The 20770-nt window shown below is 35.7% G+C and overlaps 1 protein-coding gene across 1 annotated transcript; it reads left to right on the forward strand.

Annotated features, from left to right (window-relative positions):
- The first annotated feature begins 9033 nt into the window (after nt 1–9033).
- LOC103417520 (uncharacterized) lies at nt 9034–11144 on the forward strand. The gene is made up of 2 exons (XM_008355699.4): nt 9034–9339; nt 10887–11144. The coding sequence occupies exons 1-2, from the start codon at nt 9172–9174 to the stop codon at nt 10932–10934; spliced, it is 216 nt and encodes a 71-aa protein (XP_008353921.1). The 5' UTR covers nt 9034–9171; the 3' UTR covers nt 10935–11144.
- Nucleotides 11145–20770: the final 9626 nt, after the last annotated feature.

Genomic DNA, 20770 nt, shown 5'->3' on the forward strand with positions numbered 1-20770 from the left:
TTGTTTTTTTTTAAAGCTTTGCGGAGCTCTGACCAAGAGAAAATCCTCAGCAAATCCCTGTCACCCTTGGCTAGCTGCTTGTGTTCTTCTTCAGTCCGATGCTGCTGCTGGTGCTATTTTCTTCACGTCGGTGGACGAATCAATGGGCTTGCGGATATGAATGAGATTCGCCTGGAGGAGTTGGCTGCTCAGGTAGCAACATTGGGGAAATGGGGGGTCTGTTTCCGAATAGGGTCGAGCGGAGCGGGCCGGAAAGTGGATGTTTGGAGGGAAAAACCATAGCCTTTTGATCTTGCTGTGAACTTGTCGGTGATGACAACGGCCTCCAGGATCTCGGAACTGCTTGAAATAGCGTCTCATGGTGTCGACTCGAGTCTCCCACGGTGATCCTCCGACAAAGATCTTGGTTTTGGTTGTATCACCAAATTGTTTGCCACTGTAACCGTTTGCTCCGACCTTGATCATTCTTACTGATATGGTATACGTTTTTGGCAGGGAGTGGATATAGCAACAGGTATGTGGAGGCCAACTTGTTCCGGGTGTGCGCACCATGTGCAGCACATGGGGTTTGGTGGAAATTCAGGTTCAGGATCTCTAACATCGGCTAAAACGTCTTCGATTCGACATCAAAGAGCTCAATGTGTCAGAAATTCTTACCGGGTCGGCGAGTCGCGATAGCGATTCGTTTGCTATCGCGGAGAGCTACCGGAGTGAAGTAGTTGAGTTCGGTCGTGCAGATGGCGACAAACTACATCCGCCTCACCTTGAAATGGCATCCGGATAAGCAGAAAGACCAGGATAATGCCAAATTGGGCATTCTTCTCTGTTGCATCTCTGAAGAGAGTGTTGTGTTTGGTTTGGGATGAGGTTGGGGAGTCGGACCGCGGGAGGACTGAACCGAATACAAGTCGGCGGGTCCGAAATTGGAGTGCCGGGTGTTGAACCCTTGGACTCCCATCATGGAGTAAAAATCGGAGGGCTTGAAATTGGAGCCTCTCGGCGTCGGGTTTCGGGAGGAGCTCAAGCTGTAAATCTCAGCGCTGGTGAGGTTCGACGGTCGAGGCGTCATTGCGGAGAGCGACTGCCTTGATGCGTTGGACTTCCAAACCTTGACATGAAGCTTTCCGTCGTCGTCGATTTCTACGTCGGTCTCGAGAAAATCACGACCGTTGAGCGAGACGACGTCGGAGTCAACTTTGAAGGAGACAATGGAGGCGGCGGCCTCTGGGAATTGCGCCATGATTAGAAGCTTGGCGCCATGGTACTCGAAGAGGAAGAGGAAGAAGAAGCCGAGCCTGGTGCAGCTTCTGGGGACTTGACTTCGAGGCATGGCTCATGAGGAAATGGGAGAGTGAGCTACTGGGCCGCACTGTGGGCCGATGAGAAATAGGGATGGGTCGCTGACAAGGGCCCGGCTTTTGAGTTATGTATACATATATATATACACATATATATATATACATATATATATATATAATACTTGTATATTCCTTTTCTTTTTTTTTTGTTTTGTAAATACATAATAACATATGTATTCATTTTTTTGTAATAAAATTGACTCTATTTAATAAAACACTTATTTTTTTATTTTGAGGTGACTGAACTCGAAGTTGAATGATCAAGCTGTCTACGTACCCTTCTAAAGAAAGAGATCAAGTCAAAACGTAGTTCGAATACATACATATTTTTCGTATTTTCTTTTTGTGCCGTTTGCAGTTTTAACTCATGCAGGCGAGGAGTGTTGTTGGTTCGTCAAGCGATCCGGGAGAGTCGTTCCTTGCAATCTTCATAGCAAAGAGCCTTGACTGAGTAGTTGAAGAAGTCTTCTGGGAAGATGTCATACATCGTGATAGGGATGGATGATCTTCGTGTCAAAGTTTCATTATCTCCAACACTTTCACATTGTTCTGGGGGTTGACAGGAGCTGTTTTGCCCCTTTTCCCATTGGTGACCTTGTGGAAGAGATGGTTGCTGCCTGGAGATGCTTTCCTCACAATCTTTATAGCAATGAGCCTTGACCGAGTAGCTGAATAATTTTCTGAGGAAGAAGAGATCGCACATGGTCGATCTTTATGTTGAAATTTCCTTATCTTCAACACTTTCACATCGCTTTGGAGATTGGCGAAAGCTGCTTTGCCCCCTTTCTGATTGGTGCACTTGTGGAGAAGACATATGCTTCTTGTGCAGTTTCTTTGGAATGACATGAGTCCATCCTTCAACTTCACTCGGCTTGACTGGCATGGTTTTGGAGCATGCTCCCAGCAATTGAGATGAAGATGTTAAGTTGACAGAGCCGGAAGTGACGTCTTCTTCCGGGATTTCGTCTTCTTTGTCTTCTTGGGCCTCCTTTTCAGTGCGGTCCTCTTGGGTTTGTTGGCATAAAGATTGGCCGGTGTAGATGATGGTGCGCCTCCTTACCTTCAGTGGTCCTTTTGTGTTGACCTCCAAAGTTGTTTGGCGCTTCATCGTAGAAGGAATCAAGCTTTGAACATCGTCTTTTCTTGCTAAACTGTCGAGTTTTTCTTCCTTTGGCGTTGTCTTCCTGTTTCGATAAGGCTTCTTAGTTTCTTCAAGTTTGTCTAAAGTCGACCATTGCGGAGGAGATCTAGCTGTGCCGCTTTGTTTCTTAGGTTTTGATAACCTTTTAAAGACAGATCTTTGCGGTGTTGGCGTCTTAAGCCTTTTGAAGATGGAAGTTCGGTCTCGACCACTGATGCGATCAAGTGCCGAAATTCTAGGTTTTGAATGATTCAGCCTGTCGAAGATTGAAGTTCGAGGGGCAGGTTTAGGCTCCTCTTTTGGCCTTGTGGCTTGTGGTCTTGGCTTTCCCGTTTTTTTGTAGGTCGCCGATGTCCACCCTTCCTTATCACCAATAGATGCATCTTGGTTGCTTTCCCCTGGTGATGGTTGTGTAGGAGGTGCCGTGTGACTTGAACATTGACGGGAATGGTCATGCATGCTTCAGAGATGCACAGGATCGAGTGATCCAAACACAATAGTAGTAGTGTATGCCGCAACTGTGTCTTCGAGGTCAAGCTCGATTTTCCCTTGTTGTGCTAGCTTCAGGATGAGATCTTTTAGTACGAAGCACTTTTTCGTTGGATGACTGATGAAACAGTGGAATTTACAGTACCTTGGACTATCGATACGATTCATCTCTTCTAGCCATCTACACTCAGGTAAACCGATCACCTTCTTTTCCAACAAGTCTTCTAACATGGCAGCCACATCAAAGTCGGGGAATGGATAAGTCTTCTCTTCAAGCTCCTTCAAAGTGCGTCTACGCATCTTTTGATCACGAAAAGCTTTGGTTTGAATCGCCTTGCCTCGTGTAGAGACTTTGAAGGGAGCTGTGTTGACCGTCATTGCTTCCTTGGTGGATTTCCACGCAGCCTTCTCCACCTTTGTCCCAAGAACTTTGTCGTTTTTGTAGTCGGCGATCAGTTCTTTCTTCCCATGATGGGCGATGCTCAACTCCATGTCATGGGCGTGGGTGGCTAACTCCTCAAAGGTCCGTGGTTTGATGCCTTGAAGGATGTAGTGTAATCCCCACTGCATGCCTTGAACACACATCTTGATCGATGAGGTCTCCGAAAGTCTGTCTTTGCAGTCAAGACTTAGAGTGCGCCATTGGTTGATGTAGTCCACGACTGGCTCATCTCTCCATTGCTTCGTACTTGTCAGCTCCAGCATGCTTACAGTGCGACGGGTGCTGTAGAAGCGGTTAAGGAATTCTCTTTCCAATTGCTCCCAATTGTTGATGGACTCAGGCTCTAGGTCTGTGTACCACTCAAAGGCATTTCTTTTCAGCGAGCACACAAACTGCTTGGTGAGGTAGTCTCCTTCCGTCCCCGCATTGTTGCAAGTTTCGATGAAATGTGTAACGTGCTGCTTTGGGTTTCCTTTTCCATCAAACTGCATGAACTTTGGTGGTTGATAACCCCTTGGCATCTTCAGGGCATCAATCTTCTTGGAGTATGGCTTTGAGTAGAACAATGAGGTATGTGAGCTCCCTTCGTACTGCGCCTTGATGATGTTGGTGATCATCTCTTACAGCTGTTGGATAGAAAGAGATCCCATGAGTGCCGCTGCTTGGTCTGGCTCCGGTTTCACATCGATTTTCTTCACCGGAGGCTCCCCTTCTTCGCCAGCTCCTTTCTTTAGTGGATCATCCTCTGGGTCGGGGTTCTTGCCGTCCTGCGGCTCCAGTCGGTTGATAAGTGCAGTGATTTGCAAGTTTTTTTCTTCCACAATCCGTGTTAGCCTTGCGATCGCTTCATTCATTTGAGCCAGTTGTTCTTCAATGGAGGTAACGCCGATGGTCATGACTTGTGTAACCAATAGACGTGACTTTCCTTTAGACATCCAGGATGCTGACGAAGAACGTCGTTGGCTGCTTTAGGATGTCATCTTGTGTGCCTCAGCAGCATGCTTCGGTGCCCCCAGCAAGGTCAGGTTGGTGACGGACTCACGCCTTTGATGCTCCTCTTGCTCCTTTAGCAGCACCAACTTTGAAGTGGCATGTTGAGGAGCGGTTGTGGCGCCAATGGATTGTCCGTTCGCGGCAGAAGTGCTCAGGATCCTTCCCTTGGTGGTTGCGAGAACGACTTATCCCTTGCTTGATGCCATTGACTTTGAGGTGTGTTTAGATTCCTTGAGCGGACAAAGAGATGAAAGTTAGAGATTGTCCCACTAGGCGTGCCAAATTTGTAAACACAGAATTTTCCTGAAACAAACGAGGCAAGAACAACGTGTACAAAATAATATTTGTATTTGATAATTTTGGGTTACAATCTCGCTCAAATTTGATCCTCTAATTCGATCTCCGTAAGGTGTGTATTTGTGGATCTACGATTGATCCAGGGGCCGTCGAGGCTTGATCTTGGATGAACGGTTGAAAGTTTCTTCAAGGGCCGTTGAGGCTTGATCTTGAATGACGGTGATGAATGGATCTTCAAGGGTTTTTGGGCTTGATCTTGAAGGGTGATGAACGGATCTTCAAGGGCTTTTTGGGCTTGATCTTGAAGGACGGTTGGATGAACGGATCTTCAAGGCTTTTGGGCTTGATCTTGATGAACAGTTGATGAATGGATCTTCAAGGGCTTTTGGGCTTTATCTTGAAGAACGGTTGGATGTGTGGATTTGTTGATGTTGTTGATCCAAAGGGCCATAGGGGCTTGATCTTAGGATGAACGGATGATGAACGATGAACACTTTCTTCAAGGGCCGTCGGGGCTTGATCTTGAATTGGTGGAAGTTCCTTCGAATGGCCGTTGGGGTTTGATCTTGAAGGTTGAGTTGACGAAGAACGAAGAGAGCTTTCTTAATCCTTCGGGATTTGCTTGGGAGCTTTAGAGTTTCAGAGCTTCAGGGTTTTGGTGTAATGTGAATTGATTATGATTTTGTCCCCCTATATGAATGAATTAGCCTTCTATTTATAGAAATTTCCAAGGCCTAATTTTGAATATAATATTCCAGATGAAATAAGTTGTTTCTGCCAGGTGTTGACACGTGTCCTGTTTGATGACTTTTCCGACTCTTTTCAATTTTTTCGTTGAGTCACACGCTACATGTAAAATTTATGTGACACGTGAACGTTGAAATTTTGATTTATCGGTCAACATTTATTTACCAAAATTTTGATGTCTACAATAAGATTTTGTGGTATCCACTAGTGTAAATATTTTAAATTAAAGATCGAGTTCATTCATTGTATTCATATAGGGTCAAGGAGTGTAGCTGTAAAAAAATCATCAAAATCGGAGTTAAAATATCCGTTAAATCGTGATTTTTCGTTGATGATCGTCAAAAAGTTTTGTCCCGTTACTTGATCTTTGAATGTTTGTTTTTTGCAATTTTTGGCGTATGCAATCACGAAGTATATACAAACATGTTTGACAGTTGGATCATTGAAACTAGTTTCGTAGAATGTGTATCTCATCAAAACAATAGATTCACCAACTCTTTAAGAGTTTATTCATACTCTCATTAAGTATAACATAAGATTTTGTGGTATCCACTAGTGTCAAGGAGTGTATTTGTAAAAAATCATCAAAATCGGAATTAAAATAACCGTTAAATCGTGATTTTTCGTTGATAACCGTCGAAAAGTTTTGTCCCGTTACTTGATCTCTGAATGTTTTTTTTTTACGATTTTTTGCATATGCGATCTTGAAGCATATACAAACAAGTTTGGCGGTTAGATCGTTGAAATTAGTTTCGTATAATGCGTATCCCATTAAAACGATAGATTCACTAACACTTAAGAGTTTATTCATACTTTCATTAAGTATAACATAAATTTTTGTGGTATCCACTAGTGTAAATATTTTAAATTGAAGATCGAATACATTCATTGTATTCGTATAGGGTCAAGGAGTGTAGTTGTAAAAAATCATCAAAATCGGAATTAAAATAATCGTTAAATCGTGATTTTTCGTTGATAACCGTCGAAAAGTTTTGTCCCGTTACTTGATCTTTGAATGTTTTTTTTTGTTGCTATTTTTGGCATATGCGATCTTGAAACATATACAAACAAGTTTGATGGTTGGATCGTTGAAATTAGTTTTGTAGAATCTGTATCTCATCAAAACGATAGATTCACTAACATTTAGAATTTATTTATACCTTCATGGCTAAATAGCCAAAATAGTCCCTGAGATTTGCATAACTCATCACTTTGGTCCCTAACATTTCAAATCGATAAAAGTGGTCCCTGAGATTGTCCACCATCCATCATTTTGGTCATTCCGTTAAAAACTTTGTTAAGTGTCCCGGAGCTTTTGGCCAAAAGTTTGGACAATTTTCAAAGCTTCGTAACTTAATTGTTTCTTAACCAAATTTGACCCATAATATATCAAAATGAAGATAGAAAAGTGTAGAATAAGATTATACCTATTTGGAAGCCCAATGGCTGCCGGAGATGCCGAAAACTGGGTAAACTTTATACGTTCATAATTTCTTCAATACTCAACAAAATCAAGTGATTCAAAAACAAAAATCATACTTCTTGACGAGATTAAGAGAATGGTACCTTTTTCGATGGCTAAATCGCCATGAGTTGGCTGGACAATGGCTCAAAAGTGGTTGTGGTCTTGAGTTAGCTACTTTTGAACCATTTTCTGACCAAACCACGACGATTTAGTAGTCGACAAAGGTACCATTCTCTTCATCTCGTCAAAAAGTATGATTTTCGGGTTAAGAAATCGAATGGTATGTATATTTAAGCCGATCCAATGGTCATCAATTTTTTATATTTAAATTAATATATATATATATAATTATTATAGTATTTTTTAGGGTTATAAAATTATAAAATTAATATTTTGCTATCGTGTTACCCACGTGTATACCCGAACCAACCCGTTATCTTAACAGGTGTTTATCGGGTTACCCGATAACGATCCAATTTGTTATCGTGTCGACCTGAACACTGTTAATTTCATATCATGTCGTGTCGGGTTATTGGGTTGTGTCAGGAATTGCCTGTAGTAGCCCTGACAGCAATTCCACCCCTAAAGACTTTGTGCCAGCACCCAGCGCATTTATCCACTCAAGTGAACAGTAATATACCCCAGTGAACAGTAATAAGCTAAAGCATCTCCACCCTTAAAAAAATGCGCTGGCACCCAGTCTAAAAATGCGCTGGCACAAACAATCTTCATCCCTACAAAATGTGCTGGCACCCAGCCCATTTAAAATATTTTATATTTTTTTTAAAAATAATATATAAAAAAATAATTTTATTTTCGGATAAGATTTTTAACCAATTTTGGATAAAATTTCAAATAAACTTAAAAAAATACACTAAAATAAAATTAATATAACTCATCAAATAAACTAAAATAAAAAAAACACACTAAAATGAAATTACATTAGACTCATCAAATATGGATCATGGTTGCAAATAGCACTCATGATTTTGTTGAACAAACTTCGTTGCATTCTAAAACGACGTCTAAAAACATGATTAAGGAATACGTTGTTGGGAATAAAATAATCTTCCAAAAGATCTTTACCTCGTCTTTCCTTTTTTCTATCGAAGTTTGCAGCACGTCTGGGTTTGGCTATCTGACCTACAGCTTCCGTGACACGGCGGGAATGTGATGCCCTCTGCCTTCTATGGTCATCATCTGAGTCCTCCTCCATTGTGAAAGCCTCATCTCCACCTCCACCTTCCTCGAGATTGATCAATTCTTCTTGTTGTGCCAACAATCTTTTCTGTTGCTCCACAAATTGTTTATGCACTCTCCTTGAAGAATACATTGTAAAAAAAAACTCAAGATTTGAAAACGATTAAGATGGATGTAGGGATGTATGGTTTATATGGACAAAAAAAATTAAGGATGAGCTTTTTGGTATTTTTTTTTCACACAAAAAGTATATGAAAGCTTTGGAAGGTGTAGAAAATATTGAAATGTGGTGTAAGGTAGAAGATGAGTGTTAGGTATTTATAGAAAGAAAAAAAAAACTTTTTTAAAAATTTTCTCTATTTTAAAAAAAAATTCTGTATTTTTTTAATAATTTTTCTATATTTTTTCATAATTTTTAATAAATTTTAATATAGTTAATTAATTTGGACCGTTGGATTTGAAAAATATTCAAATTCAAGAGCCAAGGCGTGGCCACGTGGCTAACAGTCATAATTCTGACCGTTGGGCCTTTTTTTATTATTTTTATTTTTATTTTTTGTGAAAAAAACGTGGACCGTTGATCTGTAATCAGACTGTCCATTTTAAAAGTCAAATTTAAAAAAATTTTACCATTGGAAATCCAACGGTCTACAAAAACTAGCCGTTGGAAATCCAATGGCACTGAAGAGGGCCAATAGCTCTAATCCGAGTGAACACAAGTGGGCTGACAAGCGGACCCCGCCGCCTACACCCTTGTCTCCTACTCACGCCCAGTCATGAGTATGCTGCACGCGCCAGCCAAATAGGCCGGCCTTGGGTCTGTCTAAAATGGGCTGGTCTGTTGCCTGGCTTGGGCGGATGCCAGGCTGTTTTGCGGGCTGGAGCAGATTGACAGGGTGCTGGGCTGATTTTTGGACAAGGTGCTGGGCAATTTTGTGTCCGGTGGAACTGCTCTGAGGTAAATTCGATACAACTCTATAAAGAGCGGATAGACAGAGTGTTGGAGAGAGAGAGGAGAGAGAGCAGCGAGGAGAAGAAAATGGGGGGAGGAATGGAAGCAAACAAGAACAAGTTCATAGAGGAGTGGGGATCCGTCAGAGAAAATCTCGAGTACAACTTCCGCTGGACTCGCCGCAACTTCGCCCTCGTTGGCATCTTCGGCATCGCCCTCCCTATCTTGGTTTACAAGGGCATCGTCAGAGACTTCGTAACCCCCTCTCTCTCCTTCTCTCTCTCAATTATTTCTGTTTATTTATATATTTGTTTAATTTTGGAAATTAATCCCGTGGATCCGTTTGGATTTTGCCTAATCGATCGCAATAGTGTTCCAAATATGTTGGTTTTTGATTCCTCAGTAGCTCGGTTTAGACTGTTTTCTATTTGATTTTATAATTTTCAGATTTTGTTTGACTTTTAAGATATCAATTTTCTCAAATTATGATACGTTGAAACATTTGGGTTTTGACCCAAATTGTGTTTTGGGGAAAGAACAGGTGTTTCTTCTTTATTTTTAGTCTGGCTTGGGGGTCGTAAAATTGGTGTAGAATCATCATTTGTGAAGTGTTTGAGCTAACAACCTCTGGCATTTTTAGGGGTTTTATCAAATTCCATCTTTTTTATAAAATTGAGTTCTGCATGAATAACCTTCTGTTGCAGGAGTTAAATGCAGACTGGGAAGCCTTTCTTTCGCTTTGAAATCGTAAGAAAATGCTAGGTTAGATGGGAAAATGGGTCTGAAATGTCCCTCGGTTACTTATCCATATTTGGAGAGCTCCATTACTGTGGGGGTTTTAGAGCATTTGTTGGGTTGTGAATTCTGTTGGAGAAATTAAAGTGATATTTCTCTGAGACTTTGTAAATGATTAACATAGATAGTAGAAGAGGTGTCGCTGTGAGCGGAAATCTTTTTGTAGGAACAAGGGTTTATGGGCCTTAATCAAATCTAATGTTACCAGCCTGAAATCTTCTTCTTCCTTATAACTTTTTTCTTTTAGGGGGGAAGGGGAGATGAAGTTTATAGGTTTTAAGTTAGTTTTCTATTTGATTCTTGTTTTGCATCGTTTTTCTTTTTCTTGTTTGTTGCTGCTGTATATTAGAAGGTATGGTCGCGGTATGGAAGCTCTTGCGAAGCAAGTTGTCCTTCTGCATCAGTGGTGTCATGAAATGCATTTCTGTTATTTTTTCATTGTTTGAACTTGTTTGTCGGCAATCAGTTGCCAAATTACCGGATATCATTTTTTTTGTAAAGTCCTGTCCTTTGTCCAATTTCGTTTCCTCCCCCAGCCTAGTGATTTATATTCTTGTTGCATACTATATCTCACTGTATATTCATTGTTGGACACTTCTGTATTTCCATGTTCACAGTTTTCAGTTGTACTTATTTCAGAGATGAACACTTGTAAGGGTAAAGGCTTCAAAGTAGTCGGATTTTTCAAAAACTTCGGATACTGAAAGTTAATAGTAATATTGAAGGGCTTATTGTTTTGAAAGATAGGTTTAATATTAAGAATCAAGTACTCTTACCCTTGTTCTTTTATACTACTACAAAAACTTTGATTACTTACTAGTCAGTATATTTATCCCTAGTATTTTGCATGGTTGCTATGGTTGGTTAAACATTTATAATGCATCTCTATCTGTTTGGTTGATTACTTGTTCGAGTGAGTTCCCACACTATCACCGCAGAAACAATTTCGACATTCCAGTCTTTGCTTTCAATTGATTAGCTAACATTTGAGTATTCTCTGATGACAGCACATGCAAGATGAGGATGCAGGCAGACCATACAGGAAGTTTCTATGAGTAATCAGAGAATGTTTGACAATAATTGTGGGACTAGTCATAGAATGTTCCCTACTGAACCGCAAGTATCCCTCTCCTGGTAGAGGGAAGTGTTTCCTTTTCTTTGTTGATCTATGGAACGTAATGTTAAGAGGTATGCATTGCGTTTGGATTGTATTTGTCTCTTAAGAATGCTGCACAATCAATGGTAAACTTCTGCCTTTTGTAATATTTCCTCCAGTTCGTTTCCTCTCATTTATTCGGTTTATCTGAATAAGAGATGTGATCATGTTCCTTGAGAAACGGAGGCATAGCCATTGGATTGACACGCTCTGTCACGTCGAAGTATATACATTTGACTGTACAAAGACGATTGATCATGTAGTTTCTGAATGTATGGTTCAATTCAATCTGTGAACATAAGGCGGAATTTTTTTCTCTGTGAACAAAACACCGCCAAGCTTCTGGTAGCACTGTTACGTTACAATGATGGCGTCGATTGAAAGGACAACTTAGAAAAGTCCCCACTTGATCAAAAGTAACTAGTAAGACACTCTTACATGTGTAGTTCAAATCCTGAATAATAGCTTCCTGGCATCGAACTGAACGCATGAGCTTCTTCAGCTTGCCATTGTGTAAGAATTGTAGAACATAACCATGCCAAACACAAACGGTGCCTATTCCCTCATAACCGAAGCCTGAAGCCAGACGCTTGAATCCCCATATATATCGTTAAAACGGCAGGGTTGGCACGGTACTTTCAGACCATGCAGAGTAATTTTGAACCAACTCCAGCCCATCAAGCTCCGCAGCGGGGGCAGTTATTCGGCTTGCGATTACAAAATGCAGATGGCCTCGAGGCTCCCGAAAATAACGCAGACTCGTCAAACTCCGGGAAGGATTGTGTCCATATCGAAGTAAAGTAGACCGGCAGTTTCTAACATGACACGAAAACGACATGAAAATAACGGGTTTTGAGTCAACACGATAACTTATCAGGTCATTATCGGATGACCCGTTAAGAAAACCCGTTAATAACAGGTTCTTAACGGGTATACACGCGGGTAACCCGTTTTGACCCGTTAAGAAAACATTTATTTTGATAATTTTAAAGTTTAATTACTAAAATATTTATTATAAAATACAATAGCCATATTAATATATACAATATATTCTATATTAAATATATAGTTTTATATTATTATAAAAAAGTTTTAGTGATTATTTATTTTTATTATGAGAGTTCCTTATTATCATTACTAGGATAAATTTTACTGAACATGTTGTTGTCCAAAATTAAAATAAACTAATATAGTATTTGTATAGGCAAGAACTAAGAAGACATACATACAAGCATGAAAAATGTGAAAGAATATATATACACTCATGATTCATAATTATTCCTCCACGAGTACATAATGGTTACACTTACATTATCGTTTAGATTTTTAAAATCCTCGAAACCTTCATGAATAATATTTTTTATTTGAGGGCAAAATTAATAATAATTATTGTAGAAGTGTAAAAAATGTAAAACAAAATATACAATCACTCATAATGACAAACATTACAACTTTCATGAAGGGGTCAGCTAGGCCTGGCAATTCCTGACACGACCCAATAACCCGACACGACACGACCCGAAATTAACAGGTGTTCATGTCGACACGATAACGAATCGGGTATTATCGGGTAACCTGATAAGCACCTGTTAAGATAACTGGTTGCTTCGGGTATACACATGGGTAACACGATACACGATAAGCAGAATATTAATTTAATAATTTTATAACCCTAAAAAATACTATAATAATTATATATATTAATTTAACAATTTTATACCCCTCAAAAGTTTAAAACTATAATAATTATATATATATACATATATTAAATTAACTATAATAATTATATATACTATAATAATTATACCCCCAAAATATTAACTATAATAATTAAATATATATATATATATATATATTAAATTTTAAATTAAATTTTATACCCCTAAAAACTATAATAATTATACGTACAAAATAAATAGATTTAAATCTACTTAATAAATATATATATATATACACACACCATTGAACTTGATGGCATACACGAAACTAATTTCAACGATCCAACCGTCAAACTTATTTGTATATGCTTCGAGATCGCATACGCCAAAAATCACAAAACACAAACATTCAGAGATCAAGTAATGAGACAAAACTTTACGACGGTTATAAAACAAAAAATCACGATTTAACGGTTATTTTAACTCCGATTTTGATGATTTTTTACAACTACACTCCTTGACCCTATACGAATACAATGAATCAATTCGATCGTCAATTTAAAATATTTACACAAGAGGATACCACAAAATCTTATGTTATACTTAATGAAAGAATAAATAAACTCTAAATGTTAGTGAATATATCGTTTTGATGGGATACAAATTCTATGAAACTAATTTCAACGATCAAACCGTCAAACTTGTTTGTATATGCTTCGAGATCGCATACGCCAAAAATCACAAAAAACACAAACATTCAAAGATCAAGTAATGTAACAAAACTTTTCGACGGTTATAAAACAAAAAATAACGATTTAACGGTTATTTTAACTCCGATTTTGATGATTTTTTACAACTACACTCCTTGACCCTATACGAATACAATGAATGAATTTGATCGTCAATTTAAAATATTTACACAAGTGGATACCACAAAATCTTATGTTATACTTCATGAAAGTATAAATAGACTAAGTGTTAGTGAATCTATCATTTTGATGGGATACAAATTCTGTGAAACTAATTTCAACGATCCAACCATCAAACTTGTTTGTATATGCTTCGAGATCGCATACGCCAAAAATCACAAAAAACAAACATTCAAAGATTAAGTAATGAGACAAAACTTTTCGACGGTTATAAAACAAAAAATCACGATTTAACGGTTATTTTAACTCCGATTTTGATGATTTTTACAACTACACTTGTTGACCCTATACGAATACAATGAATGAATTCGATCGTCAATTTAAAATATTTACACAAGTGGATACCACAAAATCTTATGTTATACTTAATGAAAGTATAAATAAACTAAGTGTTAGTGAATCTATCGTTTTGATGAGATACGAATTCTATGAAACTAATTTCAACCATCAAACCGTCAAACTTGTTTGTATATGCTTCGAGATCACATACGCCAAAATTCACAAAAAACAAACATTTAGAGATCAAGTAATGAGACAAAACTTTTCGATGGTTATAAAATAAAAAATCACGATTTAACGGTTATTTTAACCCCGATTTTGATGATTTTTTACAAATACACTCCTTGACCCTATACGAATTCAATGAATGAATTTGATCGTCAATTGAAAATACCACAAAATCTTATGTTATAATACTTAATGAAAGTATAAATAAACCCTAATTGTTGGTGAATCTATGATTTTGATGGGATACGAATTCTATGAAACTAATTTCAACAATCAAACCGTCAAACTTGTTTGTATATGCTTCGAGATCGCATACGCCAAAAATCACAAAAAACAACATTTAGAGATCAAGTAATGAGACAAAACTTTTCGATGGTTATAAAACAAAAAATAACAATTTAACGGTTATTTTAACCCCGATTTTGATGATTTTTTACAACTACACTCCTTGACCCTATACGAATACAATGAATGAATTTGCTCGTCAATTTAAAATATTTACACCAGTGGATACCATAAAATTTTATGTTATACTTAATGAAAGTATAAATAGACTCTAAGTGTTAGTGAATCTATCATTTTGATGGGATACAAATTCTATGAAACTAATTTCAACGATCAAACCATCAAACTTGTTTGTATATGCTTCGAGATCGCATACGCCAAAAATCACAAAAAAGAAACATTCAGAGATCAAGTAATGAGACAAAACTTTTCGACGGTTATAAAACAAAAAATCACGATTTAACGGTTATTTTAACTCCGATTGTGATGATTTTTTACAACTACACTCGTTGACCCTATACGAATACAATGAATGAATTTGATCATTAATTTAAACTATTTACACAAGTGGATACCACAAAAACTTATGTTATACTTAATGAAAGTATAAATAAACTCTAAGTGTTAGTGAATCTATCGTTTTGATGGGATACAAATTCTACGAAACTAATTTCAACGATCCAACCGTCAAACTTGTTTGTATATGCTTCGAGATCGCATACGCCAAAAATCACAAAAAACAAACATTCAGAGATTAAGTAATGACACAAAACTTTTCGATGGTTATAAAACAAAAAATCACGATTTAACGGTTATTTTAACTTCGATTTTGATGATTTTTTACAACTACACTTGTTGGCCCTATACGAATACAATGAATCAATTTGATCGTCAATTTAAAATATTTACACAAGTGGACACCACAAAATCTTATGTTATACTTGATGAAAGTATAAATAAACTCTAAGTGTTAGTGAATCTATCGTTTTGATGGGATACGAATTCTATGAAACTAATTTCAACGATCAATCCATCAAACTTGTTTGTATATGCTTCGAGATCACATACGCCAAAAATCACAAAAAACAAACGTTTAGAGATCAAGTAATGAGACAAAACTTTTCGATGGTTATAAAACAAAAAATCACGATTTAACGGTAATTTTAACCCCGATTTTGATGATTTTTTAAAACTACACTCCTTGACCCTATACGGATACAATGAATGAATTTGATTGTCAATTTAAAATATTTACACAAGCGAATATCACAAAATCTTATGTTATACTAAATGAAAGTATAAATAAACTCTAAGTATTAGTGAATCTATCATTTTGATGGGATACGAATTCTATGAAACTAATTTCAACAATCAGACAGTCAAACTTGTTTGTATATGCTTCGAGATCATTTACGCCAAAAATCACAAAAAACAAACATTTAGAGATCAAGTAATGAGACAAAACTTTTCGATGGTTATAAAACAAAAAATAACGATTTAACGGTTATTTTAACTCCGATTTTGATGATTTTTTACAACTACACTCCTTGACCCTATACGAATACAATGAATGAATTTGATCGTCAATTGAAAATATTTACACAAGTGGATACCACAAAATCATATGTTAAACTTAATGAAAGTATAAATAGACTCTAAGTGTTAGTGAATCTATCATTTTGATGGGATACAAATTCTATGAAACTAATTTCAACGATCCAACCATCAAACTTGTTTGTATATGCTTCGAGATCGCATACGCCAAAAATCACAAAAAACAAACATTCAGAGATTAAGTAATGAGACAAAACGTTTCGATGGTTATAAAACAAAAAATCACGATTTAACGGTTATTTTACCTCCGATTTTGATGATTTTTACAACTACACTTGTTGACCCTATACGAATAGAATGAATGAATTCGATCGTCAATTTAAAATATTTACACAAGTGGATACCACAAAATCTTATGTTATACTTAATGAAAGTATAAATAAACTCTAAGTGTTAGTGAATCTATCGTTTTGATGGGATACGAATTCTATTAAACTAATTTCAACCTCAAACCGTCAAACTTGTTTGTATATGCTTCGAGATCGGTTACGCCAAAAATCACAAAAAAAAAACATTTAGAGATCAAGTAATCAGACAAAACTTTTCGATGGTTATAAAACAAAAAATTACGATTTAACGGTTATTTTAACTCCGATTTTGATGATTTTTTTACAACTACAATCCTTGACCCTATACGAATACAATGAATGAATTTGATCGTCAATTTAAAATATTTACACCAGTGGATACCACAAAATCTTATGTTATACTTAATGAAAGTATAAATAGACTCTAAGTGTTAGTGAATCTATCATTTTGACGGGATACAAATTCTAAGATCGCATACGCCAAAAATCACAAAAAACAAACATTCAGAGATTAAGTAATGAGACAAAACTTTTCGACGGTTATAAAACAAAAAATCATGATTTAACGGTTATTTTAACTCCGATTTTGATGATTTTTTACAACTACACTTGTTGACCCCATACGAATACAATGGATGAATTCGACCGTCAATTTAAAATATTTACACAAGTGGATACCACAAAATCTTATGTTATACTTAAGGAAAGTATAAATAAACTCTAAGTGTTAGTGAATCTATCGTTTTGATGGGATACGAATTCTATGAAACTAATTTCAACCATCAAACCGTCAAACTTGTTTGTATATGGTTCGAGATCACATTCGCCAAAAATCACAAAAAACAAACATTCAGAGATCAAGTAATGAGACAAAACATTTCGACAGTTATAAAACAAAAAATCACGATTTAACGGTTATTTTAACTCCGATTTTGATGATTTTTTACAACTACACTTGTTGACCCTATACGAATACAATGATGAATTCGATTGTCAATTTAAAGTATATACACAAGTGGATACCACAAAATCTTATGTTATACTTAATGAAAGTATAAATAAACTCTAAGTGTTGGTGAATCTATGGTTTTGATGGGGTACGAATTCTATGAATCTAATTTCAACGATCAAACCGTCAAACTTGTTTGTATATGCTTCGAGATCGCATATGCCAAAAATCACAAAAAACAAACATTTAGAGATCAAGTAATGAGACAAAACTTTTTGATAGTTATAAAACAAAAAATAATAATTTAACGGTTATTTTAACTCTGATTTTGATGATTTTTTTCAACTACACTCCTTGACCCTATACGAATACAATGAATGAATTTGATCGTTAATTTAAAATATTTACACAAGTGAATACCATAAAATCTTATGTTATACTTAATGAAAGTATAAATAAACTCTAAGTGTTAGTGAATCTATCGTTTTGATGGGATACGAATTCTATGAAACTAATTTCAACCATCAAACCGTCAAACTTGTTTGTATATGGTTCGAGATCACATTCGCCAAAAATCACAAAAAACAAACATTCAGAGATCAAGTAATGAGACAAAACATTTCGACAGTTATAAAACAAAAAATCACGATTTAACGGTTATTTTAACTCCGATTTTGATGATTTTTTACAACTACACTTGTTGACCCTATACGAATACAATGATGAATTCGATTGTCAATTTAAAGTATATACACAAGTGGATACCACAAAATCTTATGTTATACTTAATGAAAGTATAAATAAACTCTAAGTGTTAGTGAATCTATCGTTTTGATGGGATACGAATTCTATGAAACTAATTTCAACCATCAAACAGTCAAACTTGTTTGTATATGCTTCGAGATCACATATGCCAAAAATCAGAAAAAACAAACATTTAGAGATCAAGTAATGAGACAAAACTTTTCGCTGGTTATAAAACAAAAAATCACAATTTAACGGTTATTTTAACCCCGATTTTGATGCTTTTTTTCAAATACACTCCTTGACCCTATACGAATACAATGAATGAATTTGATCGTCAATTGAAAATATTTACACAAGTGGATACCACAAAATCTTATGTTATACTTAATGAAAGTATAAATAAACTCTAAGTGTTAGTTAATCTATGGTTTTGATGGGATACGAATTCTATGAATCTAATTTCAACGATCAAACCGTCAAACTTGTTTGTATATGCTTCGAGATCGCATACGCCAAAAATCACAAAAAACAAACATTTAGAGATCAAGTAATGAGACAAAACTTTTCGATGGTTATAAAACAAAAAATAACGATTTAACGGTTATTTTAACTCCGATTTTGATGATTTTTTACAATTACACTCCTTGACCCTATATGAATACAATGAATGAATTTGATCGTTAATTTAAAATATTTACACAATTGGATACCATAAAATTTAATATTATACTTAAGGAAAGTTTAAATAGACTCTAAGTGTTAGTGAATCTATCGTTTTGATGGGATACAAATTCTATGAAACTAATTTCAACGATCCAACCATCAAACACTTTTGTATATGCTTCGAGATTGCATACGCCAAAAATCACAAAAAACAAACATTCAGAGATTAAGTAATGAGACAAAACTTTCGACGGTTATAAAAAAATAATAATGATTTAACGGTTATTTTAACTCCGATTTTGATGATTACAACTACACTTGTTGACCCTATACGAATACAATGAATGAATTCGATCGTCAATTTGAAATATTTACACAAGTGGATACTACAAAATCTTTTGTTATACTTAATGAAAGTATAAATAAACTCTAAGTGTTAGTGAATCTATCGTTTTGATGGGATACGAATTCTATTAAACTAATTTCAACCTCAAACCGTCAAACTTGTTTGTATATGCTTCGAGATCGGTTACGCCAAAAATCACAAAAAACAAACATTTAGTGATCAAGTAATGAGACAAAACTTTTCGATGGTTATAAAACAAAAAATTACGATTTAACGGTTATTTTAACTCCGATTTTGATGATTTTTTACAACTACACTCCTTGACCCTATACGAATACAATGAATGAATTTGATCGTTAATTTAAAATATTTACACAAGTGGATACCATAAAATTTTATGTTATACTTAAGCAAAGTTTAAATAGACTCTAAGTGTTAGTGAATCTATCATTTTGATGGGATACGAATTCTAAGAAAGTAATTTCAACGATCCAACCGTCAAACTTGTTTGTATATGCTTCGAGATTGCATACGCCAAAAATCACAAAAAACAAACGTTCAGAGATCAAGTAATGAGACAAAACTTTTCGACAGTTATAAAACAAAAAATCACGATTTAACGGTTATTTTAACTCCGATTTTGATGATTTTTTACAACTACACTTGGTGACCCTATACGAATACAATGAATGAATTCGATTGTCAATTTAAAGTATATACACAAGTGGATACCACAAAATCTTATGTTATACTTAATGAAAGTATAAATAAACTCTAAGTGTTAGTGAATCTATCGTTTTGATGGGATACGAATTCTATGAAACTAATTTCAACCATCAAACCGTCAAACTTGTTTGTATATACTTCGAGATCACATTCGCCAAAAATCACAAAAAACAAACATTCAGATATCAAGTAATGAGACAAAACTTTTCGACAGTTATAAAACAAAAAATAACGATTTAACGGTTATTTTAACTCCGATTTTGATGATTTTTTACAACTACACTTGTTGACCCTATACGAATACAATGTATGAATTCGATTGTCAATTTAAAGTATATACACAAGTGGATACCACAAAATCTTATGTTATACTTAATGAAAGTATAAATAAACTCTAAGTGTTAGTGAATCTATCGTTTTGATGGGATACGAATTCTATGAATCTAATTTCAACCATCAAACCGTCAAACTTGTTTGTATATGCTTCGAGATCGCATATGCCAAAAATCACAAAAAACAAACATTTAGAGATCAAGTAATGAGACAAAACTTTTCGATCGATATAAAACAAAAAATAACAATTTAACAGTTATTTTAACTCTGATTTTGATGATTTTTTACAACTACACTCCTTGACCCTATACGAATACAATGAATGAATTTGATCGTTAATTTAAAATATTTACACAAGTGGATACCATAAAATTTTATGTTATACATAAGGAAAGTTTAAATAGACTCTAAGTGTTAGTGGATCTATCGTTTTGATGGGATACAAATTCTATGAAACTAATTTCAACGATCCAACCGTCAAACTTGTTTGTATATGCTTCGAGATTGCATACGCCAAAAATCACAAAAAACAAACATTCAGAGATTAAGTAATGAGACAAAACTTTTCGACGGTTATAAAACAAAAATCACGATTTAACGGTTATTTTAACTCCGATTTTGATGATTTTTTACAACTACACTTGTTGACCCTATAAGAATACAATGAATG

The sequence above is a fragment of the Malus domestica genome, chromosome 13 (genome assembly GCF_042453785.1).
Source record: "Malus domestica chromosome 13, GDT2T_hap1".
Taxonomy (NCBI): Eukaryota; Viridiplantae; Streptophyta; class Magnoliopsida; order Rosales; family Rosaceae; genus Malus; species Malus domestica.